Source organism: Chiloscyllium plagiosum, unplaced genomic scaffold (assembly GCF_037043375.1).
Source record: "Chiloscyllium plagiosum isolate Xiang-an unplaced genomic scaffold, Cpla_swu_hap1 HiC_scaffold_46, whole genome shotgun sequence".
Lineage (NCBI taxonomy): Eukaryota > Metazoa > Chordata > Chondrichthyes > Orectolobiformes > Hemiscylliidae > Chiloscyllium > Chiloscyllium plagiosum.
In genome coordinates, this window is record NW_028270184.1 from 65,797,937 (window position 1) to 65,810,836 (window position 12,900).

The 12,900-nt window shown below is 42.7% G+C and overlaps 1 protein-coding gene across 1 annotated transcript in view; it reads right to left on the minus strand.

Annotated features, from left to right (window-relative positions):
• Nucleotides 1-617: 617 nt before the first annotated feature.
• LOC148136362 (putative G protein-coupled receptor 139) overlaps nt 618-12,900 on the minus strand; it is a 46,012-nt gene continuing 33,729 nt past the window's right edge. The window contains exon 2 of the mRNA XM_087983788.1: nt 618-1,525. Coding sequence (XP_087839914.1) covers nt 618-1,525 — 908 coding nt within the window. The remainder of the gene's footprint in view (nt 1,526-12,900) is intronic.

A 12,900-nucleotide genomic window follows, 5' to 3' on the forward strand; every position in this document is an offset into this window, starting at 1 on the left:
TGCGATTGAGTGATGATGTGTGGAACAGGGTAGATAGATGAATTCTGCCGAAGACCAGGTTAGTTTGGAGCACCCAAAGATAAGAGCTAGGACAGATTAACTTAAACTTTCTCTCCACCCACACCCTCCTCTCATTTATCTCTCCACCCTTCAGGCACTCTGCCTTTATTCCTGATTAAGGGCTTTTAGCTGAAATGTCGAGTTTCCTGCTCCTCGGATGCTGCCTGAACTGCTGTGGTTTTCCAGCACCACCCTAATCCAGATTAAGTTAACACAACTCCTGAGGTCACGCCTGATCCCCTTTCTTTCCCTGAATACCAAGTGGAGTGGCTGAGTGTGTCTCCCTCCAGGTCAGCTTCTTCAGCATAAAGTCAAGCAACGATGCAATTAATTCTGTTACTCAGCACTTTTTAATGAAGATTTTTATTGTTGACAAACTGAATTCGTAGGTGCAGTCAGTGGGAAGGGTCCTTTTCTCAGTGGTTCCTGAGTTGTGAGAAACATTGAAATGTGTCCCTGTAACCCTAGATGGATATGGTTGGACAAACCAGCACTAACGTCAGTCTGTTACGATGCTGAAACATTGAAATGAAATGAGAAAATCCCGGATGGATTGTTTAATGGTTGAATTTAATTGATTGATGAATTTTGGTAAAGGAATATTTCAGCACATTCTTCAGCTGCTGTCTGAACTTAGTCTGGGTCACGGCATAAATCGCAGTGTTAGTACAGCAACTGAGGAGCTGCATCGTGAAACCCAATTCCTGCACAAAACCATGTAGATACATAGAGGTATCTACAATCAACCACAACCTGTACCATATAGTAAACACTATTAACGTTGACCATGAAAGAACGAAATTAGCCGAGATCACAAACAGTAAAATGCTGGATGTTTTTCGGTTTCTCATTTCTGGATCAGTCTGAACGTTCCCATTCATGTGAGCCTCGAATCTCTTGCGGGCTCTGCTGGCCACTAAAATGTGTCTGATGGTGAAAACATTGAGCAGCAGGATCAGGAGAAAAGGGAGAACCGGGGTTAGAGTGTGGTGGATGAACTCGATTGTGATCCATACACGGGAGAATTTAACCGCATGTGTTCCGTGACAGAACCAGGGGGTGTTCCACAGCTGATATCGAGGGGTGAGCATAAAATACCAGAAAATGTTCTTTAAGCAGCTCAGCACAGTCACTGTTCCCAGAACCACAGTCGCCGTTTTCTCACTGCAATATTTTCTTTTCAGCTTCTGGCAACAAATGGCCACAAACCGATCAAAGGTGAAAGTGACGGTGAACCAGACAGAGCAGTTGGTGGCTGCATAAAGCAACACGGCGTGGATATTACACACGGGGATGTAGTGAAGGAAATGGAATTGCTTCTTATAAACAATGGGAATGTGCCGTAGTAACAGGTCGAAGATAATGACCAGTAGATCCACGATTGCCATGGCCACCAGATAACGTCTGACACATGGAGACAACCCACAATCTTTATGAAGCAGGATGTAGATCGTCACCACATTAACTGCGAGGGGAAAAAAAAAACAAACGCATAGTACATCAGCCTGGCGGCAAAGTGACCACTTTGACTGGACACCCAATGAGATTTTGAAGTGCATTACTATAATCAGATCATTGTCGCTGTAATTGGAGTTGACATTAAAAAAAGCTAAGTTCTGAATTACTTATAACAACGTGTCGCAAGACACAAGAAGCCCTCCTCCTCCCCAAACACACAGAGACACATCCATAAGAACAGATGACTTCCAGAACATTCTCACACACTCTATGACTTGAGAGCAGACACAGGTTACTTCATTCCAGTTCCTTATACGGAGCGTGAAAACATTGCCATCCTGAAGGATACTCTCCCAGTTCCTTGAAGACAAGTGAAGGTTGCAAATTTCTGTGTTTTAGTATACTTTCTGGTCGATCCTCTGTCGCGAAGTAAATATATGCAGGGAAAACATTTTCATCCCTTTAATTACTTGAGCGGACTTCAGAACATTGTCTCCTTCTCTCCGGAAAGGGATCTTTTCCCCCGAGCTCTTATCTTTTGTTCAATTCACTGACGTTCAATCATTAACAATAATTTCAGGGGTGGAATGTTCCAGGAATGTAACATATGGAATATTACGTCGAATGTCGGGTGTGAAACGTTCTGGGGAATGTCGAACATGGAATATTTTGAGGAATGTAGGGAAGGGAAGTTTTTAGAAGATGTCATGTATGGAACGTTCCATGGGAATGTCGGGTATTTAATTTTCGGGGGAATGTTGGGTCCGAACATTACAGAGAATGAGGGATAGCGAACGCTCGCGGCAGTGTCAGGTCGGGATGTTGTAGAGATTTTCGTTTATAGAATGTTCCTGAAATGTCGGCTATAGAATGTTCAAAGAATGCCGGGTATACAATGTTCCGGAGAATGTTGGTAACATAATATTCTGGGGATTGTCGAGTGTAGAATGTTTCATAGAATGTCGAGTTATGAGCATTCTGGAGAATGTCGGGTATTGAAAGTTCGGGGAAATTTTGAGTACGGAATTTCCCGGAGAATGGCATGTAAATAATGTTCTGATGAATGATGTACATTGATTTTACCTGAGAATTTGGATACAAACTCCTCCTGAAAATATTGGTTACAAAATGTTCCACAGAATGCCGGGTGTAGAAATTTCCAGGGAATGTCCGGTATGGAAAATGATGGAGAATGTTGGGAATGGAGCTTTCCAGGAAAGAGAAGATGTAGAATATTCTGGGGAATTTCAGGTATAGAAGGGTCTGGAAAATAACTGGTATGGAACGTTCTAGTAAATGTTGTGGATAGAGTATTCCAGAGAATGTCGGATATAGAAATTTCCAGAGAATTTTGGGTATCGAATGTTCGAGAGAATGTTGAGTGTGGAATGTTCCTGATAGTGCCGTGTATAGAATATTCTGATCAATGTCGAGTGGAGAATTGTCCCGGGAATATCAGGTATAGAATGTTTTGGGGAATGTCGCGTGTGTGACATTCCTAAGAATGTTGAGTATAAAATGTTCTGGAGAATGTTAGGTATAGAACATTCTGGGTAATGTCAGTTATGGAATGTCGGGTGTAGAATGCTTCAGGGAGTGTCATCAACAGAATATTCCGAGAAATATCGATTACTAAACGTCCTGCAGAATGTCCGATATAGAATATATTAAAGTCGTAAAAAGCAACAGGCAAAACCCTTTTGTCCGTCAAGACTACGCAAGTCTGAATCACCGAACCAACCTGTTCCAAACAGCAACCAATGTCAGAATGCTGGCCCATGAGGAGAAGCAGTTTCTTACAGGTACAGGAATACATTAAGTTCCTTTAAATGGCATTCAGCTCTTCACACCTACTCGACCATTCAGTATGATTCTGGGTGATCAGAGAGTGTCCTGAGCTCAACGTCCCCACACACTCCCTGATAACCATTCACTTTTTTTATTATTCATGTATGTATCTTCCTGTATCTAAAAAAAAGTCAATGTCTCTGGTCTATGGGCAAGGACATTCGAAGCATTCGCAACTCTCTGAGAACATAAAATAAATCTCCTCTTGTCTGCAATACATCAAAGATGTCATCTTCAAAACAACTTTGTAACCTAGAGATGTCACCTCGCCCATTCTTTATGCTTCCGTTTGTGATTGGATACACTTCATGATCGTCTTTGTGAACCAGAGGCAGTTCATCTTCTCAGTGATGCTTTTTGATGACTTTGGTTTCTCAGTCCATTGAAATATTTGCTTAAATGTCTTCTAATGTCTCTAAGTCGATACGATACTGGAGATGAATTCACCCATTCGACTCAGCGAGACAATTCAGCCATTTGATTAGGGCTGATATGATTTTAAACATTATCCTCCTGCCGTCCATCTGTTTATGAAATGACCTTCTCATGAGTGCATTTTCACGACTCGCTTCCGACAAGATGCAAGTGAAGAGCTGCAGTTTCAATTTTGTCTCCTTTGCATCCTTCAGTCTGGGATTCCCTGTGTGTTTGAACACATGACCAGCTGAGTGAGACTGAATGCACCCAATCTCTCTGGATCCGTCATATCTGTTGAAATGCTGACATCTGTTGAAATCCATCATATGCTGAATTCCAGTGTGAATTCCAGTCAAACAGTGAGGTATCTAGGTCACAGCCAAATTTTGCATCTTTCAATTTTCCAGTTAACTCTGTCACATGACAGGTGCCTTCCAGCTCTCAGTCTCTCTTAACGGAACAGTGCACGCCATCAACTTCACAACACCTCTTCCTTTACAAAAGAAATGAACCATTATAATGAAAATATGGCTTCTATATGATCTAATTCTTAACGCTTATACTGTGAAATACATTAGACATTAATCCTAGTTCACACACACACACACACACACACACACACACACACACACACCGATCGATTCCAGTGATATCAATGCAATCTTATCCATACTTTATCAGTTGCATTCGCAATAACGCAATTGCTATCACACTCTGACGACCCACAACATGAGCAATTTGTAAAGTCAAAGTCTGTTACAAAAGGTACTAACAAAATAGTTGCATATTCTTGTCTTTAAATCGTTCCAAGAATGTAAGAGGTTCTTGATCCGTCCACACAGATGCCTCAGACATACTGTTCCGAGTATAGACATTACAATGTTGTAAGGGCAGTACCAAACTCAATAATTTCTTTTCGGTCTTAGAGTATTTCCTCTGTTGAATGTTGAGTTTCTTTAAAAATAAACCAACTGACAGTTCAATTCCAACACCATCTTCCTGTTTCAGTACAGCTCCACCTCCTATGTCCCAACAATCAATTGCATCTTTGAAGGGTTTCATAAAGTTTGGTGCAGCTCAATCCGGTGCGGTGGTTAATACTGCGTTTAAAGTGTCAGATACCTTCTGTCATTGATCAGTCCACTGAAACTTTATCTTCTTCTTCAGCAAATCTGTTAAAGATGCCCTTAAGCTGCTGAGGTTTGGTACAAACTTGCGGTAGAATCCACATAGTCCCAAAAATCAAAGCACATCTTTCTTCGAGGTTGATTGCGTAAGTTCCTCGTTACCTTTCTTCTTTGTTTTTTCTGTCTTTCCTATCTAAATGTTGTTAGTAAACTTGGGAATCATCTTCAATCCGCAGAAACACTTTAGTAATTTTAAGAGGCGTTTCTCTCACCTTTACTTTATAAACAAGTAAGCGAAATTAAACAATTTGTCTCATCTATGTTTTATTTACCGATTGAAGAAATTCATCGGCAAGTATTTAAATTTTCTGGGATCTTTTCCCCAAATCTGGCAAAATCTTACAGTGTATCTCTCTAAACTTTTCCAAATCCTGAGGCCGAGATCTACACACAGAGGAAGATCGATAAACAGAGACGTCAGTTTTGAATATTAAGATGCTGTACATTTAATAGGGGCTTTATTGTATCAGTATATTGTCATAGAGTGGGTGATAGATATCAAATCGTTTAGAGAAAGGAGGCCTGGAGTTGTAAATAGTAGTTGTTTAATGTTCACGTCAGGGTTAAAGAACGAAATTGATATTCCTTATGAAATAGTGGAATGTGGGTAATTCTTTCTCAGTCGTACTTTAACAGAGTGTGAGACAAGGTGAGTTTTTGAAACAGTTCTGATAAAGATTCTCAGGTTTGAAATGTGATTGCTCATTTCGTACTCCAGATGCTGCAGACGTGTTGAGTTAAGTCAGCAATGTCTCTACTTGAATACCTAATTTCCCTTTTTGCCATGCACAAATTCTACCCTGCAGTTTTGATTTCGAGAGATAACTTCCACTAGTATTTGTTTCTCCTGCTGTTTCGAAGCTCCAGCCAAGCTGATTCTCTGCAAACTGAGCAACGTGGGCTGTCGTGAGATGCATGGTGGATTCAGCGAGATGTTTCCTGAGGTCTTTCCTGATGTTAATATGATCTTGCTGCCTCTTTTCTTTCTTCTCAAGGCGTATGATGAGATTCTCCGAGGGTTCCTGGCATTGCGCGGGTCACCGCTGATGTGAGGTAGTGCAGAAAGACTCTCAAGTGCCCTAACTGAGTCATCACCTCTCATCCGACCGTAAGCCACTTTGTTCCTCTTGAGAGGACATTCAACTTCCTTCGTAAACCACGGCTCCCGCATTCGACAACTTTCTCCCTGCCTGACACGTGCATACCTATCAATGATCCGCAGTAGCTGTGCCACAGATGAAATGTGTGAAATGTGTCCACTCCCATGCAGTTTCCTTCCCAAACCGATACATCGAAAATTCTGCCTAATCGCATTGTAATCGTCTTTACCTCAGCTATACCTTTTGCTCTGCGGTATTTACCTAGCACAAAAGAGCTCGCCTGCATCCAGTCTAACACCTGTCCGGGTTCATTATCCAGTTCCAAATCTAATATGGTCTCTCCCCTTTTTGAACTGTCTACATAAGTGTAAGGATACCCTCATGCACACATTGGATAAAAACTGACCCATCTAATACACTTGAACTATAGTATTCCCAGTGAACATATGGAAAGTTAAAGTCCCCCATAACAACTACCCTGCCACTCTCGCTCCCATCGAGGATTATCTTTGTTATCCTATCCTCTACATTTTTGTAACTATTCGGAGGACTATAGAACACTCCCACGGGGTGACCTCTGCTTTCGTGTTTCCAGCCTTAGCGAAGACTATCTCAATAGATGAATCCTCTATCGTCCTCTACAACTGTAATACTGTGCTTGACTAACAATACCACCCCCCATAACCCCTTACCATTTTCTCTATTCTTACTGAAACATCTAAATCCCAGAACCTGAAATAACTACTTCTGTCACTGAATTAACCATTTCTGTCCCTGCTCTACCCATGTCTCCGAAATGTCCACAGAACAGAGAACATAGAACATTACAGCGCAGTACAGGTCCTTCTGCCCTCGATGTTGCGTCGACCTGTCATACCAATCTGAGGCCCATCTAACCTACACTATTCCATGTACGTCCATATGCTTGTCCATTGACGACTTAAATGTACTTATAGTTGGCGAATCTTCTACCGTTGCAGGAAAAGAATTCCATACCCTTACTACTCTCTGAGTAAAGAAACTCCCTTTGACATCTGGCCTATATCTATCACCCCTCAATTTAAAGCTATGCCCCCTCGTGCTCGCCATCACCATACTTGGAAAAAGGCTCTCCCTGTCCACCCTATCTTATCTGTCTCTATTAAGTCACCTCTCAATCTTCTTCTCTCTGACGAAAACAGCCTCAATTCCCTCAACCTTTCCGTGTAAGATCTTCCCTCCATACCAGGAAACATCCTAGTAAATCTCCTCTGCACCCTTTCTAAAGCTTCCATATCTTCTTATAATGCGATGACCAGATCTGTACACAATACTCCAAGTGCGGCCATGCAAGAGTTTTGTCCCGCTGTAGCATAATCTCATGGTTCTGGAACTCGATCCTTCTGTGAATAAAAGCTAATACACTGTATACATTCCTACCAATCCTGTCAACGTGGGAGGCAACTTTCAAAGATCTTCGTACGTGGATACCGAGATATCTCTGCGCATCTACACTACCAAGAATCTTACCAATAGCCCAAATACTTTGCATTCGGGTTACTCCGATCAAAGTTACACTTGTCCACATTAAACTCCATTCGCCACCTCTCAGCTCAGCTCTGCAACTTAACTATGTCTCTCTGTAAGCTATAACATCATTCGTCACTATCCACAACTCCACCGAACTTTGCGTCGTCTGCAAATTTACTAATCCAGCCTTCTACTCCCTCATTCAGATCGTTTATAAGAATGACGAACAACAATGGACCAAACACCGATACTTGCGGTACACCACTGGTAACTGGACTCCAGGATAAATATTTGCCATCAACCACCACCCTCTGTCTTCTTTCAGCAAGCCAATTGCTGATCCAAACTGCTATATCTCCCACAATCCCATTCCTCTGCATTTTGTACTGTAGCCTACTGTGGGGAACCTTATCGAACGCCTTGCTGAAATCCATATACACCGCATCAACTGGTTTACTCTGTTTGACCTGTTTGGTCACCTTCTTAAAGAACTCAATAAGAATTGTGAGGCACGACCAACCCTTCTGAAAACCCTACTGACTATCCCTAATCAAATTATTTTTTTCTAGATGATTATAAATCCTATCTCTTATAACCTTTTCCAACACTTTACCAACAACTGAAGTAAGGTTCACTGGTCTGCAAATACCTGGGTTGTCTCTATTCCCTTTCTTGAACAGGGGAACCACATTTGCTATCCTTCAGTCTTCTGGCTCTATTCCTGTAGAAAATGACGATTTAACGATCAATGCCGCGGGTTCGGCATCTCCTCGCCGGATTCCCAGAGAATCCGAGGATAAATCCCATTCGGCCCAGGTAACCTATCTATTTTCACACGCTGTAGAATTTCTAATGCTTCTTCCTTGTGATCCTCAATCGCAACTCGTCTTGTAGCCTGTGTCTCAGTATTCTCCTCGACAACATTGTCGATTTCTAGAGTGAATACTGTCTAAACATGTTCATTTAGTCTTTCCCCTATCTCCTCTGACTCCACACACAACTTCCCACTACTATCCTTGATTGGCCCTAATCTTACTCTAGTCATTCTTTTATTCCTTAAATATCTTTAGAAAGCGTTAGGGTTTACCCAGATCCTATCCACCAACAACTTCTCATGTCTCCCGTTGGCTCTTCTGAGCTCTCTCTTTCGGTCTTGTCTGGCTACCTTGTCACCCTCAAGCGCCCTAACTGAGCCTGCACATCTCATCCTAACATAATCCTTCTTCTTCCTTTTGAACAGCGATTCCACTTTCTTCCAAAACCACTGCTTCTGCGCTCTACAGTTTTCTTCCTGCCTGACAGGTACATACTTACTTAGGACACACAGGAGCTTTTCGTTGAATAAGCTCCGCATTTCTAATTTGCCCATCCCCTGCAGCCTGCTTCCCCATCCTAAGCTTCTTAACCTTGTTTAATCGCATTGTAATTGCCTTTGTCCCAGCTGTAACTCTTGCCCAGTGGTATACAACGTAGAACATAGAACAATACAGCACCGAACAGGCCCTTCGGCCCACGATGTTATGCCGAACATTTGTCCTAGCTTAAGCACCCATCCATGAACCTATCCAATTGCCGCTTAAAGGTCACCAAAGATTCTGACTCTACCACTCCCACAGGCAGCGCATTCCATACCCCCACCACTCTCTGGGTAAAGAAGCCACCCCTGACATCTCCCCTATACTTTCCACCCTTCACCTTAAATTTATGTCCCCTTGTAACACCCTGTTGTACCCGGGGGAAAAAGTCTCTGACTGTCTACTCTATCTATTCCTCTGATCATCTTATAAACCTCTATCAAGTCACCACTCATCCTTCGCTGTTCGAATGAGAAAACGCATAGCTCTCTGAACCTATCCTCGTACGACCTATTCTCCATTCCAGGCAACATCCTGGTAAATCTTCTCAGCACCCTCTCCAAAGCTTCCACATCTTTCCTAAAGTGAGGCGACCAGAACTGCACACAGTACTCCAAATGTAGCCGAACCAAAGTCCGGTACAGTTGCAACATCACTTCACGACTTTTGAATTCAATCCCTCTGCTAATGAACGATAATACACCATAGGCCTTCTTACAAGCTCTCTCCACCTGAGTGGCAACTTTCAAAGATCTATGAACTTCGACCCCAAGATCCCTCTGTTCCTCCACCTCACTAAGAACCCTACCGTTAATTCTGTATTCCGCATTCTTATTTGTCTTTCCAAAATGGACAACCTCACACTTGGCAGGGTTGAACTCCATCTGCCACTCCTCAGCCCAGCTCTGCATCATATCTAAGTCTCTTCGCAGCCGACAACAGCCCTCCTCACTATCCACAACTCCACCAAACTTCGTATCATAAAGTAAACATAACAGAATTGTGATCGCTATCACCAAAGTGCTCACTTACTTCCAAATCTAACATCTGGCCAGGCTCATTACCCAGCGAAACGACATCAAAATCCCAGGTAATAACCCCTGAAATATTAATTCTTATGATTTTTGGAAGTGAGGATTTATCCATGAGTGGCGAGATGCTCTGCGAATTGTGTGCAGTATGAAGTGGGGGAAACCCAATATGACGTTCACTGTGCGGACTCGAACACCAATTAATGTGGAAAGCTTGGTGAGATCCACTCAGCCTTCCGGTGGGAATTTGCCTCCAATCTCGACTGAATTGGCACCTCGCTTAAAAAATAGTCAAATATCGTTATGAAAATACCTTGATCATTTGATTTCATGCCTGATGGATAAAGTTTCCATTACAATCCTTGAATGTATCCTACCCCTCCGGCAGGACAGACCAACCAGTGTATATAAGAAGAGAAGCAGTTACCCTGGGATACACCAACATCGAGTACAGAACCCCGGAAATCCCATGGTAGCAAATTAAAAGTGGCGAAGAAAATTGCCTGATAATGGAGATGTACTTCCCTCCACACCACACCTCAGTGATAACTTAGTTCGCCTCGACGCTGAAAACAAATCAGAGGAATCACTGAGTTTGACAAGGACACTGAACGTACTCTGGGTGTGGGACTTCAATGACCATCACCAAGACTCTCTCCAGAAGCCCACCACTGACTGAGAAGGATGAGGACTTAAATACACAGAAAGCAGACTGTGGGAAGCGACGGGGAACCAACAAGAGGGAAGCATTCCCACCAAACTACTTGTAGCAGGTGCATCTGTCTCGAACACAATGTGAAGTAGGATTAGTACATAGTCTTGATGGAGGGAGAGTCTCATCCTCAAACTGAAGATACTCTGTGCTATGTGGCACTACCTCCTTTGAAGTAGGGCATTTTTATAAAGTAACGAGCAAATAGAAAACTGGGCATCCATGAAGTCGTGTGGGCTATCAGCAGCTACTGAATCAATGGCGTTCCCTTCTTCATAAAGTCAGAAGTGGGTTGTTCACTCAGATGAAGATGTGCCTTAAACAGGGTTGTGTTGTCCTTGGTTTCTTTTTTCGGAGTGTTTATAAACGCCGTGTTGCCAAGATGTCTGGCTTGCATTGTTTTTTGTGCCAGCTTGATTGTAGCTAACATATATTGTCTCAGGCAAAGTGGGCAGCATGATGGCTCCGTGGTTAGCACTGTTGCCTCACAGCGCCATAAACTCACATTCGACTGCCGCAAATGTCTGTGTGGAGTTTGCACATTCTCCCCGTGTCCGGGTGGGTTTCCTCCCAGTGGTTTCCTCGTACAATCCAAATATGTGCAAGTCAGGTGAATTGGCTTGGCTTAATTGTCCATAACATTAGGCGCATTTGTCAGTGGTAAATAAAGGATAGGGGAATGGGTCTTACTGGGCTACTGTTCGGTGGGATGACATCGCCTTGTTGGGCCTGAGGTCCTGTTTTCATACTGTAGGGACGCATTCAAGTTTAAATAAACGTATGTGCAATGAAAGGGGAGTAGCGAGTTCTCCCAGCTCAGAATACTTCTGGGTTGGTTTGATTTAGACAGAGTGGCTATTCACTGAAAGCAGTAAGTCACTTTGAGGCTGCTGGTTCATGGAACAGCTGAATGAAAGAAGGTGTTTCAGGCTGAGTGTCCCTGCCATCTCTCTCTGTCCTGTTAGATCCTGTGTTTCGTTTTAACTTTGGTGACAAGGGGAGCTTCTGGGTATTGCTGCAGGTATTTGGAACAGCATCTTTAAATTAGGATATTCTGTTGTTTTTTCAGACAGCTTAATTTATTAATTATTATGTTCTCTTTAGTTTGCGTTTATTTTGGTAATCTTGCAAATAAATGCTGACTTGTTAAAACTGAGTGATTTGTCCAGTTTCATCTCTCCTGGAATATACGCGTTACACAACCTTAAAACAGCTCAAGAACGTACAGTCTGTGCTCCGGTATTAAAATGATTGGAGGGGATCTGTTCTTTTCTGTAACAACACTGATGGTTCCAAAATGTTCAGCAAAATTCACAACGTCACCGTTACTGAAGCAGTCCATTCAGCCCATCAAGAGTTTTAAACAGAAACAAAAGCAGACCATTAAGCCATTCGAGGATGCTTATCAGCAACGACAGCAGATCTGTTAATCTTATACCTGTTACACAGGAAACGGAAGAGAACATTCAGCCTTTCAAAGTTGTTGAAAACGGGGAGTACTGGTTATTGGACCAGAAGCAGGGGTGAATTAGTATTTTCCAGTTTAACAGAAATTAAAGACTTCATTGACACAGTGACCAGTGCTGTGTCCTGAAGTATTTGCAAATTCTATTAACCGTTCAGGTACATGGAATGAAACAATGACTAAAAGTGTGCATAAAATTAGAAAGGCACGGAACGAAGTTATCCTGAAGAAGTAGAAAATTTATAACTGGATAAGCAAAAACCAACAATTTAGCAGATACAATATGATGTTGGTAACTGTGAATTTCTGAATTTTCAGGAAGAATAAAATGACATAAAATTCATAAGTGCAAAGATATGACAGGGCTTAGTGATAAAGTGTGTATTGGAGGGTTCACTCTGACCCGTTCATACATGAGAAATGTTGGTCCATCTCCCGAATGGTCTGCACCCTAATGTTCCCAGCGATTCCACTGCTCTCAGTACGCACTGGATATTTTGATGTGGTTGCTTGGCGGTGGACTGTGGTGAGATGGAGGCTGCCCTGAACAGTGTATGAAGAGAACGGCCTTTACCCAAAAGGCCATCCTTCCTTCCGACATGGAGACCCGAAGACGTTGGGAAGAGCTGACTGCTTCTGAATGAAGAGGCTGTGGCTGCTGCGAGGGCAGTGGGTATTCACCAACATGATGTACTGTGCATGGGCGCACTGCAGCATTAATAGAGTGTGAGACAGAAGGTCCAATCACAAGAATAAGA